The sequence below is a fragment of the Scomber scombrus genome, chromosome 2 (genome assembly GCF_963691925.1).
Source record: "Scomber scombrus chromosome 2, fScoSco1.1, whole genome shotgun sequence".
Classification (NCBI taxonomy): Eukaryota; Metazoa; Chordata; class Actinopteri; order Scombriformes; family Scombridae; genus Scomber; species Scomber scombrus.
This window is the reverse complement of record NC_084971.1, coordinates 4,880,630-4,901,797: the sequence shown is the minus strand read 5'-3', so window position 1 is coordinate 4,901,797 and position 21,168 is coordinate 4,880,630. Positions and strand designations below refer to the sequence as shown.

Sequence of the window (21,168 nt, the reverse complement as noted above, 5' to 3'; positions counted from 1 at the left end):
TAGAAATAACCCCTGTGTTGAAAAATGAAAGCGAGACAATATCTCCCCTAGTGTTCCACATGAAACAAACACAGTAGCTTTAACTTCTCGTACTGGCCAGCTCTGCGCACAGGACAGGAGTGTGGTGGATGTCCTTACGCACCGCGGCTGTTGTGTAAACGGCTGTGAAGAGGTTGAAGCAAGAGGAAAGAGGGGCGGTCAAAGAGTGACGGTGAACACTCTGCTTTGCTCTGCCAACGATTTCACTCCCAACTCTGAGCCTGCTGAAGCTGCTCACTCTCCACACGTGTCATTTATTATTCCGTCCAGGGCGCAGCAGCTCCCCGTGCGTGCAGAGGACACGCATGCTTGAAAAGACCACCGTGCACTTGATGCCTGCTGTGGTGATGCCATGCCCCGGAACAACAGCGGAGATGAAGGCGGCACTGGGCTCTGGATGAGGACGTCGCCGGGGCACCGTACAGAGGGTTACGGCTTAAAAGATGTGGAATCCGGCAGAAGGATGATGAACAACGCGGGAGACGGTTTGTTGTCAGCTTCCACTGCCACAGGTGCTGCAGGGTCCGAGAGTATGAGGGGGAAGCAGGGAGCCCGGCTCAGCTTGCTGGGGAAGCCGCTCATATACAGCGCGCAGAGCGGCCGGAGGAACGTGCGTTACCGGCGTCTCCAAAACTACCTGTACAACGTGCTGGAGAGACCCAGAGCCTGGGCGTTCATCTACCATGCGTTCGTGTAAGTTTATTTACATATTTTAGCATGTTGGATTGTGTGTTGTGGAGATCTGAAGTTACACACACACACACCTGTTGATGCTCTTCCACTCACACACCGCAGCAGCACATTTAAAGCACAAGAGCTGAACATGAAACAAATATCTACTTAATGATTTTATCACACAGAAACATAATATGATACATACTAGAATCTTACATACTCCCACAATCACTTCATCAGTTTTTTTTTTTTAGATTAGAGCCACATGTGAATATATTTGAGTTCAAGACTTACGAGAGTAAACTCAGACCTTCCAATATATTTGTTCACATGTGGCCCTAATCCTCTTCCGTGCTTTTTTTGTATGAAGGCTGACACGTGACATGTGATAAAACAGTGGGTGTCATGAATGCACCGCTCATCTTTAAAAATACACCACCAGGCACCTCTCCACCAGAGCCAATTTCACAGCTTACAAAGAAAATCCCCTCTCTGCTGTTTGAATCAGCCCACCTAAACACATGTATAGGTTTATAATACAAAGAGAGGATCACTGTAACCCACTTAATACATTATTATTCCTTGATGACGATGCTCAGGAGTGTGTTTTGTGCAGTGTTGTTTCACACACTCCACTCTGGGGGATATTACATGTGCACATTTGGTTAAATATGATCATGAATATGGTGTTTTTTCTCATTGCCTTCTGCCTCCATGTGGTGAAATAAGTGTGGCACGCTGTTGTTGTAAAACCAGAACTCGGTGTCTGTTGGCTCCTGAAGGTCATGATGAATCAGAAACATTCGCTCTTCTTTAGCCTCGTGTCTGCTCTCTGTCTTTCCTGGCTTCTAAACCAGCTGCGTTTGATTTCCCGCGTGCGGCTGTTGTTGTGGCATCATGACTGTTTCTCAGAGGGAGGAAGTCGAGACTCACGCTGACTGTAGAGCACCATCCTCTTGTGTGTGTGTGTGTGTGGGTGGGGTGTGTGTGTGTGTCTGTGTCTGTGTAGGAGGAGGAGCGGTTGTAGAGAGAGGGTGGAGGGTAGTGGAGGGTAGGGGGGTGAGGGAGGGGGCTGCTACACCATTACACCACTGCACTCAGTCCAAGCAGGTCATGAAACTCATCACTTTTATGTTTAAAGCATCCTCGAAGTGTTTGTTTATCGCATTTTGCACAGTGTTGCTGGCTGAGGACAACACTAAACTAACAGGAGCCTCATTTGAGAGGTTCATGTATGCTTTATGGTCAATTTTATTTGATGAGGCGCTTTAAATTTGATTTTTTTTTTCTCCAGAAATGACAGTTATTTACTGGCAGCGCCTCTTCAAAAAGTCCTGCTCTTTACAGGCAATTTCAGACCAGAGGAAATCACACATCAGAAAGTGGCACAGGACAATATATGCTTGTACTGTATATGCATCTTTTTGGTGACAGGGACTACCCCCAGGGCTTCATGGTGAAGTACTGGAGCTGGCAAACAAATAGATAAACAGCAACAATCAGTCACAATTACTCACTGAGTTTCTGTTTTACTGTTCTGTTGTCTCTACTCTCCCTGCCTGTCTCTGGGTTGTATACCACACAGCTCTCTGAATTTGATAGCTTACTAATTGTCAGTTAACAAGCTTGTTAAATGTTTGCTATTAAGATTATAAATTGACAAGATTCAAGAGATTGTAAAAGATTTGTACAATCAACTCCCGTCTCACAACTGTCTGAGACTGTCTGTTTCTAAAAATCTCTTCTTAAAATAAATAGAGGATTATGTCTAATATGGTTTTTCTGCAAAAAAATTACCAATTGACAATCAATGACCTCCTTAAACATCTTTTAAAATTCAGAATGTATGACTTAAGAAATATATTTATTTTCAAAAATGTAACTGCTTGACACAAGATGTCTCCTACTTAACCCTCCTGTTGCCCCTGCTTATATAAAGCAGAAGGTATAAATGATCACCCAATTCTTTGTTAGACCTTTCATCCCATCTTATTACCACACGTTATGCATTTTCTTTTTGTAAATTATGGCCAATAGACCTCATTTAAATAAAATGATACCTCATTTTTTAGTTATCGCCTGTTATCAAACCGAAGACAACAGCAGGGTTAACTGTAAAGTCTATTCTTAGTGTATATGCATGCTTCTAGTTTCCACATTATACTTGTGTAAATTGCAAGATAATGATTGGCTCCAGACTAGTTGTGATGTCATAACTTGTACTTGTAGGCCCACCCTTTAAAATCGGTTATAAAATGAGCCAGAGAAACTTTCCACTTTCAGCAGATGAATGTGAAAACAGCCTTCTAGTGTCAGACTGTGGACATGAAGCTCAAACATCCAACTGTAGGAACAACAAGAAAAACATATTTTTGAGCGGAGGGGGGACTTTAAATAAACATAGATGGTGCAACACAGCTAAAAAGCCACAATTGCTTCCTTCTTTCTGTTACCCCATGGGGGTCAGTGCCGTCAAGACGGTTTCCTGTTGGTCAATGGCACAAATTTGTGTGTTAGAGTTCACCGGAGTTGAACTGCGAGCAAACTCGATGATTGAGGCTATTCTGCTGCAATGTATTTATGTATATTCACAGTTTTTAAACGCTGCTGTGATTGAGGCCTTACTCAAACACATTTTTCCAATCAGAACAGTTTGTACATGACCTGGAAAGCCTCAAGTCAGTTATTTGCTTGACCTGAACCAGATGAAATAACATTTCCAGCCAATTAGGATCCAGCATTTGCCTATGAGGAGATTTGATAAATACCCCATTTTATCTAGGGTAACAATGTCTTATCTATAGCTGCGGTATATGTAAAATGATTGTAAATAAGAGTATGAAACCTTTAGTTTCACAATGTCCTATTCCTGTTTCCCATCTGTCCAAAGTATTGTCATACAGTAATTACTTACAGAGGAAGATTATATTTATTGTGGCATGAAATTCTGCTCTTCTCTATGAGGCCCCCGTGGGGGTCAAAGCGGTTTCATTACCATGTGAGCGATCACCATGGGGGTCATCTCTCTCCATGATGACCTTCCACATCCTCCATTATTAGGGCCATAACTTAACAGAGACACCGCTCCATCTCCCTTTGTCCCCTTCGGTGTTCACCGTTGAGGTTGACTCAAAAATGTCTAATTTACACAGATTATGAAAGCGTTGACTCACACACACCCATGAGGATCATCGTACTCAGACTCGTTTCTCTTCACATGAACGCTCGTGAACGTTAGGAACGCACGGCTGGGTGGTTGGGAAGTTGGTGAATGATTTTCTTTCATCTCTTTTGGAAGCGAACTCGAACCAGAGAAACTTTGGGGACTGAACTCTCATTCAGCCCTTTGCCCTCTCTCTCTTGTACTGTGATGAATGCGGCGATGATGGTCAGTGGCCTTGAAAGTAGCACTGGTTTGCCGACTTGACAATTGTTGCAGTTGAGAGCCTCGCTGTTATAGTTTTTGGATGAAATAAGATGATAACCGTGTTCAGCCGATGACTGAGTTAGTTGTAATCTATTAGTTAATGTTGCTTTGCAGTTTAGGAGTAGCTTTCACAAAGGAAATAACAGACTGAAATCATTCAAATTCAGAGTTACCATACCTAACAGGGCCTGTCCTAGCCTTTTAGCTCCCAGGGTGATATGGGGCCCCCCCTTTACCTTTTAACCACCTGATCTTTTGGTGACTCAGGTGGTTAAAAAATGTTAAAATATGATTTAAAAATCCCTAACTTCTAAATCTTTGTGTGTTGTAGGAATGCAACAATTACAGATTCTGATGGTGCAATTATAGTCATGATCATTATCTATTAATTTATTTCACAATACTAGGGATTTTGTTGAAGTTTTGTTTAGAACTATGACTAGACATTGCTGTAAGGACTTTAGCTGATTTCTAATATTTAAGATATAAATTATTATTATTGTTAATATAAGATCAAGATGAACTATATTGATCTTCCAGGGGAAAATATTACTTATTTGGGGGATAAACTGGTGTTCTTATCATTAACTGTCATCCATGCCTATTTTTAAAATACATTTTTTATTATCTGTTTTAATAATGAATCTAATTTTACATGTGGCTTTAAAAAAATCCTGTCTATTTTTTCAGTTTTAGTAAAAATCAAAGAAATTGAGAACATTGCTTATGATGGTCTTATTAATCATTGAAATCCAATTAATTAGATGTAGTAGTAGACATGGTGTAGTGCTGGCAAGACAAAATCCTAATGTTAAGTTAGTCTCTTAGACCAGCGTTTACTCAACACAGATGGGATGGGAGGAAGTAACAAGATGTAAATGGTCACGATGAAGCCCTTGGGGGATTTACATGGTGTTCTTCCTGCTTTGTTGCAGTTGGTTTATGTTGTACTGAAAGCCTAAATCTTATCACACCTCTACTTAGTTGTTTGTAAGTGACACTTATCTATTTAAATTTCTACCAACGTTTTTTAACACTCCCTCTTTCACTTGAGCAGTATAGCTAGATGGTATTTTCTTTTTAGACAAGAACAAAAAAGTAAATAATCTAAAATATGTGTTTGTCATTGTGTTGATGAAATTCATGGAAATTGAAGTGGCCTAATTTGCTGTGCACATTACAGTACAGCAAGGTATAATTAGGTTCTCCATCTTGACATTTAATTGCATTGGTTGTTATCAACTTGTCAGCCAATCGGAAAGATAGAGGGGCGGGATATAAAGGTGACCCCGGTGTTATGTCGAAGTTTGTTCCCCCGTTTAAATGCGGTCCCCCTTTATATTATAACCCCAACCAGTTGTCTTCTGAGGTGCTTAACCTTATCCCAAGCTTACTGTAACCACAACCAGCTAACTGTAACCATAACCTAAATTCAACCGCAGATGTGGTGCAATGAGAAACACAATTTTAACAGGAGGGGAACATTATTCGAGGGCGAAACAGACTTCTACATAACACCAGTAGAGTAAAGCCACTAGCTGTCCGAAGATAAACAGGGGAGCTGTGTGAACTTGTTTATGCTGCTGGAGAGTGTTTTTGCTCTTTACTTTAGTGAATGAAGTGGAAGTTGGAAGAGTCTTGCCAACGGGTAACAGACACATTGCTACTTGCAGAAGGTAAATACTTCTGTCTGTGTATTTATTGTATGGTTTCCTCATGAGGCAGTGTGTAAAATACAGATGCTAATCGCGGTTAGCGCATTAGCACATACTTCACCGTAGTAGCAGCTAATGTTACTGTATGTTGCTAGTATGTGTTTATGTTGTGAACTAGTTTAAAGCTCAAAATGAACTCGACGCGAGTAGTGAATGAGTAAGTAAAGGAGCTTTCGAGATGAGTTAAGTGACTGAGAAACACTGTCATGTATATTTATTAGACTGAGTACCAGGAAACACTGCTTGGAATCTATGGAGAGTTGACGTCTCCCGCTCTGTTGTGAGTTTATCCGGACTGTTGTTGCCCGCTAGCCTGCCGCAACCTCACTCATCCATTCCTCTTTCGCTGTGCTTCAACTCCTGGATTTGTGAGTAACCACTAACCAGTGCACATGCTGTTTATTTGGTAGCTTGCATTAGTAGTTGAAGCCAATTAGAGTTATTTTGGGTCCTTTAGTTAACAGCTTTACAATTGGTAAATCACTGAGAAAACATAATAACTTTTGAGATAAGTCAAAGGGGAAACTCATGTAAATTGAATTCAGTATTTGTAAGCCTTTTATTGTTATAATAGGTTTGAATATTTGTGTTTGCAGGTAACTTAATTCATTATTTGCATTAAAAGTATTGTGTTACTGTGAGTTAAGAAAGAAAAGGGAATCTAATTGAAGCAGAATTCTTAGTGGGATTTAAAAATGAATGAATCTTACTATATAGTCCTGTTAAGTGGAGGCACTGTCATCTATTTGTAATTCATAATTGGGTTTGAAGTGTAAAAGTTGGTAATTTCCTTTTGCGCAGGTTAGCACGGCCAGCCACAGGTAGGTGTTCCCAGGGCCTTGTCTGTACTACACTTGTTATGCTGTTTGTAACTAAATAGCTGAATGGGTTGGCTGCTACAACAACACTTACATTTTTGCTCCCTTGGTCATTGGGACATTTCTTGTCTCTTTAGCTAGTGCTGCCCCCTTCAAACACCTGGTGGCTCTGGTGACAGCATGTGTACCTGAACTTTTTGCAGTAAGCTGGTGCACCTGGTTTGTTTTGGTTCTGTGGTGGAGCGTTCACCTGCAGTTTGCTGATTGCGCCTATGGACATTTTTTTACACGCCGGTCTAGTTTTGTTTAATTTTTTTGTATGTACCATAATGTCCCTTTTTGAGAGTGAGAACAGAAACGCTCGGTGTTGTTTTAATAGCGATAGTTAAAGCGACTCTTACCTTTCTTGCATTTCACACAGCACTTTGAAAAAACTTGAACAGCAACGACCCCTCCTCCCTCCTATGTCCCACTCCCGCACTCCCTTCCCCTCCACCCCTCCGCCCCAGAAATGATGGCCGTACTATTACATAAAAAATGTAGACAACTCTCTCTTTAAATGAAGTGTAGTTATTTTAATGCGTTATGCAAGAAGCAGGGTTATTGTACACAACAACCGTAACCTTACAATTAGTAAGAAAAAAACCTCAATGCCGTGCAGTCAAAAGCAGTTTTAAAAAACGAAAAATTTAATATTCTTGAAAATATTACATAAGTGTTTTATTGTTATATAACCAGGGGTTTTAAACACATTATCTTGTCTTCTGCTTCACTGACACTTTTTTTCCCCTCCAAATTTGTACTTTACATTCCTTGCATACATTAAGGTTAGGATGTGTTTGTTTTCCTTGGGCCACCTGCAGACACTCCTATACCTTTTATCACCAGAGTGGTGAAGAACAATGATTATAATGAAGTGAATGTCACCGCAGCGAGCTGTACAGCGAGGAAGAAAACCAGTGTTGTTGTTGGTTTTTTTTCCCGGAATAGTTCAGCATGTGGAACACAAGTAATATGCAGAATACAGACATAGCAAAAAAAAAAAAGATCTTCAAAAACATGGCTGCCTGCCCTGCAGAAGTGTCAGAGAAGAGAACAAGTTAAGGCATTGATGTGTTTAGAGTTGGGCTGTCAGCGTTTTGTCAAGGGCTGAAAAGTATGCAGACTGAAGGAGAAAATGGTTTGTTGCATTTGGCAATAAACTGTTTACAATAGCACTGTTGTCACTTCAGTTTAAAGCTGCACTAATCAGTATTTTTTATATAAACAATGAATCAAATTACTGGAGCACACGATTCACTTGAGCAATTTATTCAGGTGCAAACAACTAACGTTACGATGGTCACTGCGTCTGAAAAAATTGCTCAAGTGAATCATATGCTTCAGTATCATTTTTGGGTGCAATCTTGAACTGTTTGTCACAATCTTCAAATCTATTCCTCTTTGAAACTTTCTCTCTTCAGAAACAATAATATCCTTTTTTATCAACTGCACCTCATGAATCATTTAATCACTGGGTCTTGTGTCCTTGGTACAAACTCTTCATTTAATGAAAATATAATGTTGGGTCTTTTGCTTTCTATTGTGTTTGTGTGTGATGCCTTGTGAGGATCAGTGTGTTCAATCCAAACCCGGCAGAGCTGTTCTGCTTGGACAGCTGAAGTACTGTTTGGATAACTCACAGGAGTTCAATTTCATCATCCACTGCTTTCAGGAAGCAAAAAAATAACCCAACCTACACCTGCCGTTTCCTTATCTCACTCGTCTGAGCTGACACATTACTACAGTTAAACCATTCCATGACCAAAAACTATGGATTAAGAAAAAAGTGGAACTATAATCTCAGGAGGGAAATCCCAAAAAGCACGCTGCAAAGTCTAAGAACTATGACAGATTATAACACCACTCGTTCCTTCCTATCAAATGCTGATGGTGTAAGTTTGAACTTTTTATACTCACTTTGAGGCCATAGGCTGCTAACAAACAAAAACAGCTGAAGCACTGGTTAAGAGATGGGTGGGTGCACCTTTCACACTTATCACCCTTTTTGAGCATGGGGTCGGGAGGGCTTTCAAATGTGTCAACACCGAGAAAACAGCAGGACCAGACAGTATCAGCTGCTGCTACTTGTATAATAGGCTGTTCAAATGACCCGTGTGGTGACCGGATCTGATGGCCAGTTCAACTCTGTTGCCAACTGTCCTGACAGATCAATGAAAGACGCCATCCTCCACACCACCCTATCTCATCTGGATAAGAAAGGGAGTTATGTGAAGTTACTGTTCATTGAGTAAAGTTCAGCATTTAACACCATAGTTTCCTGGAGGCTTGTCACAAAGTTCAAGGACTTGTGATTACACACCTCATTGTGCATGGGGACCCTTGACCTCCTGATGACCAGGGGGTGAGGGTAGGCAGACACACCTCTTCTACAGCTTTGGTTGGCCTGATCACTGATAACAATGAAAAGGCCTACCTAACAGAAGTAGAGAACATGACCCACCGGTGTCAGGACAACCTACTCTTGAACATCAGCAAGACTAAGGATCTGATAGTGGACTTTGGGAAGAAGCAGGGAAGGAACTACGCCGACATTAATATCAATGTGTCCTCGGTAGAGAGGGTGGACAGCTTCAAGTACATTGGTGTCCACATCATTGAGGGCCTGAACTGGGCACTGCATATTGGCTCAGTGTTAAGAAAGGCAAGGCAGACACTGTTTTACCTCAGACACTTGAGGAAATTGCGGGTATTCCCTCAAATACTGAGGAATTTATACTCTTGCACCATAGAGTGTCCTTATGAGGAACATCACAATCTACTACAGAAGCAGCACCAAACAGGACTGAAAGGCCTTGCAAAGGGTGACTTGTTGGGCTGAACATACAACAAGTAGTGCTCTACCCCGCTTAAAGGGCATTTACACTAGGTGCTGCGAGCACAAGGCTTGAAGAATCATTAAGGATCTCAACCAACCGGATAACGGGGCCTCCCTCACTGCTTTGCCACGAGAAGAAGGTACCCTCAGGCCATTACGTTTCTAAATGAGGTCACTGTGTAGGACCCGGCCTGTCCTGGCAGCATCCATTTATCCTCTGTTTGACATGCTCACACAACACATCCTTGTTGGCTTTGATGCTTAAAGTGATGTTTCACCTTCAACTGTGTCTAACACACAGAAACCTCCGGGTTAAATTACCTCTTGGAAATTGCAACACGAGAGAAGAAGTTCCAACAACTGAGTCGACTTTGTCATGTGTGTTTGCTGTATAATTAATGTTAGATTTCCAAATAAAAAGCTTGGGCAGGAAGGCAGTGTAACTGAAAGGAAATATCTTTCCAACATGTACTAGATAACTCTTCTGCTGTTGCATTTTCCTGTGTACAGTGCGGCTACTTCGTCCATGTATATTTTTATCCATTCCCCATGTGTGACAGCCGCAGCACTGAGCCAGTCTTTGTGCTGAGTTGAGTTGCGTCTGGGGTCCCGGCCTGCCCTCCATCCTGCTCACACACACACACACACACACACACACACACACACACACACACACACACACACACACACACACACACACACACACACACACACACACACACACACACACACACACACACACATATACACATACACAGTGCTGCCATTCATCTCACCTCTGGATTAACAAGCTCTTATCCTAGCAAGTATGTTCAGGGGCAGGAAAGTGTGGGGGGAAAAGGATACAGTGTTCCTCCACCTCCAGGTTTCTGAGCTGGCACGCTGAACGATTGGGGGGCACGGAGTGGTGACATGAACTCACTGCTCTCACTTGTTAAATATCTATAAGTCGGTTTATTGTTAGGAATACTTGGATTTATGGGCTGCAATAAAGGATGCTGGCTCATCCTGAAAGCTGTGTTTGATAGGCGTTATTGGGCATTTTAAGCCAACAGACACAATAAAATGTTTAGTAGACATTTGAATGACTAATCAGATGTTGCTCCGAATCCCGGCGCTGATATGTATTATATTTTGAGTTCTCCTTTATAGTCGTTGAGTTACTGAAATTCTGTCACTTAGAAGTATCATTTTTTCTTGTAAACCCACTGTTCATTATCACTTGGAAAGGTTTATGTGCCTCAGTGTGGAATAAGTCAGTGTACTGTGATGTACTCAGCTGAGAAAGCCCCGTCAGTAGATGGTGACAGTCACATAAATACACGATTCCCATAGATCTAGCGTATACGTTCTTAATCTGTGTGACACATTATGGCATTTTTCATCTGTGTCAGCACACAGTCAGCACCCACTGTCACCTTTTAAGCCTGTGACTCAGTGGAAAGAAGCTTCTTATAAACAGCTAGAGCAAAGCACTGTAAACATGGCTGACCTGTTTGCTTCAGCACAAGTGTTGGAAAGGAGCTAGCCGGTTTGATCAGTGCGGTGACATAAAGCAGAGGCGTGGTGTCCAGATGGCTGTTGCTTGACACCATGTCAAGGCGAGGTCAAGATGGTTATGGGCATATGCGTTTTCGGCGTCCATTTGTCTGCGACAGCTTTGTTTAGAGGAAGTCTGATTAAGATGTGGAAGGGCTGCCTCTGTGTCTATGTAGTTCATGCATTGTGTAGTGTGTAATGTGGTATACGTTAGGGTTGGGGTTAGGTTAGTCCCCTTATATCATTTTGTGTTATGATATTATGTTTTTAAGGATTGAGATTTTGTATATTTTACATTACAGCTAACCTTTAAAGATCAAGTTCCTGTCAATTTATGATTAAAACTACTTTAATGGGGGAACCCTGGTGGCCTCTGGTGGCCAGTGGCGGCTAAGGGACCAATGCACCAGACATGAACCTTTTGCGGCTTGTCAACCCACATCTTTCTCATTTCCTTTTAACCTCTGTCCTCTTAATCTTATACAAGCCCTTTGTTTCTGGCTTATTTATACTCTAATTCTTTTTTAAGTCTCTGTAAAAACAACAGCTGAGCACTTGAAGGTTTTTAGCAAAAGTTACTCAAACAGTAAATATTGCATTTGTTGGGGGGACTATTTTCAGTGGCGGATAAATACAGATTTGGTGGATTAGGGAGTATTTACAGCAGTTGGACAGTGTGTGTGACTCAAAATAAACTGCAGCAGCCATGTCGGTGTCACAAAGTGCAACATTAAGTTTCATTGATGTGTTTTAATCATGTTTGGGCAACCGTAGGAAAAAGACATGTCGGGCTTTATACACACATATAACACTTGCAGGGTCAATATGTTCATCAGTTCTATAGCTGTGTTTTTACAATGCTCTCTTTAGTCCTACACATGAAGTGGTCTTACTGTTACATCACTTCAACACAGGGGCTGTTTACTCACCAGCTCACCATTTAACATTTTTCATAATAACTCACAATAATTACTCCTAATTATTTTCAGTATTTTCAGTAAGAAATTAGATGATTGCAGTACCTTAGAATTTATTCAGATTTCCTATGAAAACAATATTTATGAAACCCCTTCAATCAAATGCGTGTATTGTATGTTTATGTAAATCACTGTTCCTGTTTGAAACCAATCAGAGGAAAGCCATCTGATGGGATCGCTTGCTGTAAGTATCGCGTTTCAAACCTACATTTACTCAGTGGGAGTTTCCCCTCGCTCTGTTTTCAGAGATGGCTTTTCTGTAAACACGGGAGACAAGGCCTTGGTACCGGGCACGCCTGTACACATGCAATGTAGGTATTGTACTTCAGCTAAGAAAAACATTATTTACCTAAACAGCACCTGTTTGCCTCCTTTTTGAAAGGCTGCCTCATTTTCACACTCCCCACTGCTAGCAAGAAGGGATCCATCAGGAGTCACTTGAATGAAAATTAGTCATTTTCCTTTCTTTTTTCTCCAAGTTTTCCCAAATCTTAAAATGCCCAGGAACCAAACAGAGACTCTGGATTAACGTGTGTCTCCAACTGACCAACCTGTAAGCATCTCTGTGGTTGTCCTCCCACCAGTAAACGCCATCACATCCAGTTTATAACCTGCCCAGTAATTCTGAACCTTGGTGGCTGCGATCATGAGCAGTTTTGTGGCTGATTGTCCCTGTCAGTGATAACACTGGTTACAGTGTGACAAAGTACTGGGTGATTCCCCTTCTGTGTGGAAAAAGCACCTTTTTCTCATCTCATACTATTTCTCCTTATTCCTTCACCCACCTCATATCTACTGAAATACCTCGAGTGATTTCATATTAGTTTTTTCAGTCGTCTATCCTCTCTCTCTCATCTCACAGGAGCAGGATTGCCTCAGAATGACCTATACCATCCGCTGTGAGTGCTGCACAAGCCTCGGATGCCCATTTCTTGTTCTGTTTCTTCGCTGCGGAGTCTTCATCACCTCTTCCCACTTATCTTCCTTCCATCTCTCTTCCCCTGTGGCCCGTGCAGACAGTGCTGCTGGTTTGCATTTCCGTCATCGCTGCGCCGGTATGAGCTCTGTGGCTGAGCCCAGTCTCGGGCACAAAAAGAAGAGGAAAGGCTACGACTTCTCACAGCTCAGTCTGCCCCTCTTAGAACATTTTCTTGTTGTTTTTAGCCGTTACAATGTCTGAGTCTTAATCACAAATGAGCTGGCAGATGCTTGCCTTCAGGGGATCGACACAGAAGAGAGGCAGGCCGCTTGACTAATTTTTGAGATCCGAAATGCGTTCTGTGTAATGTGAGTGTAATGGTTCATCTGATAGGGAGTGTTACGCAGGCAGATTGAGGGCTGATAATTGTGTTTATCTGTTGAGGTGTTGCAGAGCGAGCCTCATGCAAAACACACACACACACACACACACACATAGCCAACTTCCTAATATGTTTTTTATGTAAGCAACAACAGCAAACCCCTTAAAGCGTCTGAGAAATTCCCAAAGTGAAAAGGGCAATTTTGAGCAGTTCCTTGTTGCCATAGAAACTGTTGCTGCCTTCTCGAGCTTGCTGAAGACTGCAAAAAGACGTCTTGGGTGGGTTTCAATAAGCAAACAAAAATAAATCAGAACGAGTGCTCCTGCTCCTGCTGCTGCTGATGCTGATCGTGCTCTTGTGTGAGCTTCTCTGTCAGCCGCTGACGGCGAGGCTTCAACTGGCCTCGTTGTCACCGCTATGCCGCCATGGCCAGTAGTTAGTCATGGGTGATACAAGCCATGCCCTAGCAACTGCTACCATGCTATATTTAGGCATGCAGCAACTAACCCTGAACTACCCTGATCTAATATCTACTGTAGGTCTTCAGGTTGTTTAATTGAACAATATGAATTTCTGTACTCTCCATAGAGAGGGACTCGACTCTAGATGCAGGATGTGACTTTTTGTCACTCTTATTGCCTGTACACCTTAATTTGCTTAGAATAAAAATCAATAAAACAAATATATTACCTTATTTTGCTCAAGACTGCACAACTGCAACAGACTTCTAATATTGCAGCTGATGTCAAAAGAGCCACAGTATCAAATTGCCTCAGGAAGGACACTCTCGGTTCAAAAATAGCACCGCCATGCCTTGCTGTAGTGTGACGTAGGCTACACACTACAGTAGTCATAATGTGAGGCAGGGTCTATGCAAGGACAAAGGATTTACCGTGATCTACATTCACAGCCAGCTAAGCATACATGTTGAAGATCAGTGCGGTACAGCGCCAGGCAAAGCCCCTGGTGCTGTGTTTGGCACGAGTCTGGTAATGCTGCAGCGTAGTGGGTGACAGGCCGGAGGCCCTCTGACCTCCCTGCCTTACCCACAGGGGCGGCACTGCAGCTGGGGAGCCAGCCTGTCCCTCAACCCCCCCCTGTAGTGAGCGATTTGCCCGCACGCTGGGAAAAAGTGAAAGACAGAATGAGAGGGGAAACATGAAAACAGACAGACGCATGATGGTATGAGTGAAAAAGAGGAAGGTGAGACAGTTGATTTTCTCCGGTGTGTGTCTGTGTTGTGACATTGGTCCTACTTGACGTTGCATTAAAGGAGCTCACTTCTAGAAATCTTTTAGATGTTGTACAAAACCTATTGGCATCATCCTCCGCTGTACCAAGATGCAATTGGCCGTATTCTCATGTTGACTCACATAAGAGTGCAATCTGTGTAAACCAGAGAGGCAGAGAGGCTTGTTTGCACTACACGTTATGACATAAAAAAAGCCCCCCCCAATCACCACCACACTCCTCTCTCCCTTCTGCAAATACACTACAGTGCTGCAGTCTTTCTTCCTCCTCCCTTTCCTCTCACCCTGTCAATCCACGTCTTGACGTTTAAGTTCAGACACGAGAACAAAAAAGGAAAAAAAAAGAAAGAAATGAAAATCACACAAACTCTTCCCCCATGCATTATGATCGCTCTAGGCAACCATCACCCCATGTGGCAGTGAGCCGTACACAGCCCCTCTGTTTGGGAACATAAAAAGCTCAGTGTGGGAACCTCTGTGAAGGGCAACCGCACTCAATTCCAAAACTAACGGCCAGCTCATAGGCAAAACAGAATAGTGTGTGTGTATTTGCCTGCTCAAGATCACAAAGTGTATCAGAGCAGCCAGATCTCGAGCTGTATTATCATATTTACTACCCCGTATATTTAAGATATGATTACTAGTTTAACACTAAAATCTGGGTTGCAGCTTGTAAAAGTATAATGATTTATTTAAATTTCATGATATCAGCATCATGTTGTGATATGTCCACAGTTTCTGCTCTTGTTTAGCTTCTCTTAGCTGAGTGTTTTATGGCTGCAAGTCATAAGTGTCAGAGGTCAAGTCTGAATTCTGTGAGAAGGAGCCATATTTTCTGGTCAACCTCAATCTTTTCCCATAGTTGTGGACTGAACCAGTGAATCCACAGAATTATTCCAAGGCTTATAGTCACACACAGTCACAATCTCTTATTCGTCTTCGCAACATTAGAAAACGTGTTCCGGAAAAAATTGTGAAGGGCGTAATAGGTCTGTGGTTGGAGTGCTGAGGTATGAACACCGGACGCCGTGTTGGTTTTTAACCATTGCAATGCTTTGTTAGCACTTCCTTGTTGCTGACTTGTCAGAACACATTAGTGGTAAGTTTGCGCCCGAGGTCACCTCAGGCAAAGTCCTCTGTCATCTAGATAGAGAGTTACGTGTGTGTGTGTGTGTGTGAGAGAGAGAAAGAGAGATGGGGGGGTTGGGGACTGAAAGAAGGAAGAGATCACACACATGCCACTGACATGAGGAGGTCTTCGTGCGCCTCCGCTTTTTGATCTTCGCTTATGGCTGTGTGTGTGTGTGTGTGTGTGTGTGTGTGTGTGTGTGTGTGCGTGCGTGCGTGCGTGCAGTGTTTTTTTTTTTTCTTCAGGAGTGTGTTGTCAGCTCTTCCAGCTGCAGCAATTCTGCCTCTTACAATGCTATTGCATGTCCAGTATATTTGATCTGTGATATCCAATGAGTACACATAATGTCAGCATCTTGTGTAAGAGGATCCACACTCTATTGTTAAAATGAACCACATGCACAAACAACACCAATAACAATAGTGGGTCATATTAGAGCTCTAGCTATTTTATTTTCCATCATAATATGAAACAAATAAAAGAGCTTCATAGAGGCCAAAATCATCCTGCCCCAAATTGAAGGTGGATCAGAAGAGAATGTAACAGAGATTATTCCTAAAATAATTATGATCATTATTCTAAATACAAACAGGTACATTAATGATGTGGCGCAATAGTCGATCTAAGTATCTTTCTTTCAAATCCATTTAAATTGTGTGTCACAAAACACAAATGTGCACACATATGCGTACAAATTGCAGAAGTTCCACAAACAATCTCATGGAGCCTGGGAGGAGAAAAGAAAACTAATTTGGGTGCACAATTTAATAATTTGTTCTCTTGATTTACTGTAATATTGTTTTTGGTGTGAGAAACCTGCTTTGAGGCTCTGTGTCTCTCTCATGCCGCCCAAACACACATCACACCAAATAAGTGAAGACACAAAATCACACTGGTAAAAAATATACTGTCTATGCACACAGCACAACGTTTAAACATTAAGCTTTTTTTCCACATTTCAGCTCAGAGATTGGTCCGTAATCATTTCAGAGGTTGTAGGAACCACAATTTGCATGGCTTCAGTTGGCGAACAGTTGGAACGCTGCAAAACCAAAGCAATGAGTTCAAATAGGCTACATGTAGTGTAAAAGCATATGTACAGTCCATTTACCATTTACTGTCCATTTAGACATACAGGTTTCCAACAGTGACCATGATTATCAACGTTAAGAGAATATGTCGGTCGTTGTGTTGTATTTCTGTGGAGCCCTACAAATCATCCCATCATTGAGGGACCCTTTCTGTTCAAGGGCCCCTTTGTGCCCACTTGCCCAGATTGCCCATATTGTAGATTTGGCCATGATGATATCTAATTTGTTTAACCTCAGGGAAGTCCCAGTAGCCTAAGATGCATGTTACATAACTGCAGCATCCACGGCTCAAATTGCTCCCAGTATCTTCTTATACAAAACTCCAGAGTATATATAAAACAGGTGGATTTAATTACCTTTTTTTTGTTAAGATAAGCTAACCAGCTGTTGGCCGTAGCTTTATATTTACTGCATTGGCTTCGAACTGGGATATGAGAAAAGATAATTGGACTGAGTAACGACCGAACTTTGCAAAATGTCTCTAATCGTTTGCACATCTGCATCATATATCACCCAGACAGATTCTTCCACGTTACCTCATGAGTAAAACGATACTTGTTGTTATTCTCACCTCTTCATCAAAGCTTGGAGCGCGGCCTCTCCTTTTTTAAACCGCGTCGTTGTTTACTCTGGCCCGGTTCCTTCCCTCTTTACAAGCTCTGACAGGAGCTGTAGACAAGGAGATATGATCGCACCAATAGCTTAAACCAGTGCGTGTGAATGTATTTGTGTACAGTCAGTGCTTTGAAGGGTTTGAATTGTGTGTGTGTGTGTGTGTGTGTGTGTGTGTGTGTGTGGTGTGAGATGGATAGAGAGAGCAGTCAGAGCAGTGGTAATCTCTGTGTGTGTGTGTTTCTGACCAGCTGGGGTGTCATTTTTAATTAGCATATCGTAAACTGTAAGGGAGGATGAGGCCACAGGGTTCCAACATCAGTCTCTTTTTTTAACATACAGTACAATATCTCAACTGTACTTAATGTTCTGAAACTCGGGGTCAGATCATGTCCACTCAAAATCAAGCGTAACCGATGGGAAACTGTGTAACAAACTGTGCGTGAGAACCTCGTATCCAGCCCCCTAAATCACGAGGAATCCTAGACAGCAGCTTGAATGTCAGTTACTATCCCAACATCAGTCTGTTAAATTGACTCTGAGCTGCTGCCCATCGCCGCCGCTTGCCAAGTCATGTCTGCCTGTGGCTCGACAAATCAACTCATAAGTGTTTGTCTTTGCAAAATAAGCTTGACCCCACAACATGCCAGCTCGTGTGTCGAAAGGAGGGGGGAGTGGTTGGAGATGAGGGGGGGGGGGGGTTTGGATTTTGGGAATCAAGCTGAGCAGGAACACACAACAGCTGCTTGTTGGAATAATAGAGTGGCTGAAATGACTGCACCACATGGGTCATATTACCCACCCGGGCTTTTAATAGGCTAGCTCAACTGCAGAGAGAAAAGATTAGTATGGAGTACAGTAGCCCGATCACATATCATAGATGAAAGTGTTTTGAAAGGTGTGTTGACAGAGGAATATATTGCTTTAGTGTGTTCTTTGTAGAGGAGCATTGAAAGCTGAGAGGCTTTCAATGAAGCTCTTTTCCAGTCATGTTCTTCCCAATTTTTTTATTTTTTTCAAAGATCCTCCTAAGTTAGAAGTGGGCTGCACTTTGATGTATTTTGTTAGCTCATTGATGAAATCCTCTGGGTTTCAGCTCCCTGTTGGAATCTCCATCAGACGGGCTTGTCACAACGATTAAGTCATGCTCCCGCTCCGCCAGAGCTCGATTCTACATATGGCTACTGAGGTTTTTGGAAAAATATTTGTCAAAGTAATTTATATTTTAGCCTGGCTGTGGTGGTGAGGATTGTGAAGTAGAATTATTGCTCTTGGCAGTTTGCAGGGAGATGGAAAACCCAACCGTCGTTATTGGTTTTATAGGAGAATTAAATATATTTTAATGAGAGATTTTATTCATAACTTATATTTAGATCTAATCCTCAAACTATGAGTTCTGCATACTTGTTTCTCCGCAGCTCCCATATGCTCTCGGTGGCTCGCAGCACTCTGTGAGGCTTTTATCCGTTTTCCTCCTTTGCAGAAAATTGAAATTAAAGACGTAACCAATCGTTAAACACACACTCGACTCTGACCAATTTCCTGTCGTGATTAAGGAGTAGTATACATTGTAAATGCCCCAAAACCACCAGTATGACAACAGAAGAGTAAACCATTTCCATATAAGCTCACTTTAAAATTGTTAAATTAAGTTATTATTAGAGTTCTACATGTGTTGCTCTGTTCTTTCTAGTTTGATCATACTTCTCTTCTATTAGTAGTAGTAGTTCTATTAGTGTATTGGCTGTGGCATCCCTGATGTGTGTGTCAAGTTTGATTGGTGCATGACCACCTGTGACAGCCAAGTGACAAACAAATCTGTTCACCTTTTTAATTAGAGGGCATTTGGATGGGACACACAGACTGGGCCTATTTTTACATTTACCTAAGAGGAACAAGACAATCAGTCATTGATGGTTTCTTTTAACCCTTTCATATCGCTTGGGTCAAATTTGACATTTGAAAGCTGTAAAAACACCCTCAATGTCGTTCTTTTACTCTGAAATACTATACAGTAGGTACTTTTGTATAGGTGCATCACATTTATGTCCATTGAGTCTGTTCTGTGTCAATTTGAGCCATATATATTGACATGTCTTTAGTTAAATGAATAGTTAATAGTTTTAATAAGGATTTCTTTTTATGATGTAGCAGTGAAGACTGATGGCTCTAATGGTTATACAATAAACCCCACAGTTCCATAAAGTTCTTGTCATTTTCACTTTACATAAAATACATTTCAATCATTATTGCTATGTTATTTTTTCATATTTTAGATAATATATATTGATGACATTGTATGATAGTAGGGGTTTTTTCTCCAAAAATGAGTGATGTAAAACACTCTCTCTGCTCTCTGAAACATTAATCAAGGTTTAATCACCCATTTATTATTCTTAGACCAGGTCTGAGCCAGAACATACTGCGAGGGTGTAGAATATGAACAGTATGTAAGGGTTAACCATGACCATGATCATTCCCTAATCTAACTAGTCTCAACCTAACCAATTCTACTATTATTCTTTTTCTCAGCTTTTTTATCTGCTTGATATGAAAAAAACCTTTTGGATCATAACGCCTAAATAACAGAGAGTGGGCTGTAGGTTAGTAACCTGTGAGTAAGATGACATTTTTCATACATCTGTCTGGAGGCAGCCAGATTTCAACGAGGCCAACACCATGTCTGCTCAGGAGGCGTAGTGGGAGTAGCAGCAGTGTCACCCACGTTTTTGGAAGCGCTCAGTGCCCAATACACAATCGCTATAGATACGTACGCGGCCCGTGACGACAGCTGTTATTATCTGTTCTGTCAGACTCAGACATTGAAGCTGAAAGACTGAAATGCTTCCTGAACTGAAAACATCACTTGAAAACACTAAAACTCAAAACAGCCCAGCAGTTGCACTGTTTGAAAGCTCTCAACACTGAAAACATGATTCCTCCACCATGCTGGTGTAAAACATTGGAAATGAAAGAGCTGGGATGGCAGGAGGGCTCCTCTAATGTGCTGAGGGTTCCGGGTTCCAGGTTCCTTAAAGGTCCCTCTTATGAAAGCTAGAAATGCTGTTTTCCATTTACGGTCCTAACTGTCTTGACATTTAAAAGGCCTTTTGATAAGTGCTGTGGGCCTCTCTATGACGCCTCTACACAGAACTACCTGAAAGTCAGATTTTAGCATCACACAAAAGTAAGGTTGTTTGAATTTTTAGTCGTCCTGCTATCAGGAATTAGCTTGTTGAGCTTCAAACAGTAGTTTACTGTGTTTTGTGCAGGTCAGCATATCCTTTATGTAACCTGAAAGAATGAAAGGTATGCTCTCAGATGCGGAATGACAGTGGCAGTGGTCTTTACTGAGCCCAAAACATAACATCTTCACACGTCTATTCTGGTTTTTCGAATGGCTGTTAGCCCTTTTGAAAACACCCATTGAGCCAAACGAAACTTTCACATAGTGGAAAATAGAAAAAGCTCGCTGCCAGCTGGCATGTATTAAAATCCCATATCGTCCTAGTTCTCTCTCTCGAAACCTATTTTTTGTTGTTTTTGTTGCTAATTGAGTCGGTTTTTCCCTGGACTTGTTTTGATGTGGGATTACAGAGAACTTACTTACTGGGTTAAGATGTTTTGACCAGTTCTGTTCCTCTGTGACTTTGGCAAGTGCGCTTGCCAAATCTGGCGTAACTTGTTTTTTTTTGCTTCTTTGTCCTGAAAGAGTAA

The 21,168-nt window shown here is 41.8% G+C and overlaps 1 protein-coding gene across 1 annotated transcript in view; it reads left to right on the top strand.

The window, feature by feature from the left end:
* Window positions 1-388: 388 nt before the first annotated feature.
* kcnq5b (potassium voltage-gated channel, KQT-like subfamily, member 5b) overlaps window positions 389-21,168 on the top strand; it is a 123,141-nt gene continuing 102,361 nt past the window's right edge. The window contains exon 1 of the mRNA XM_062428097.1: window positions 389-732. Coding sequence (XP_062284081.1) covers window positions 392-732 — 341 coding nt within the window. The 5' untranslated portion in view covers window positions 389-391. The remainder of the gene's footprint in view (window positions 733-21,168) is intronic.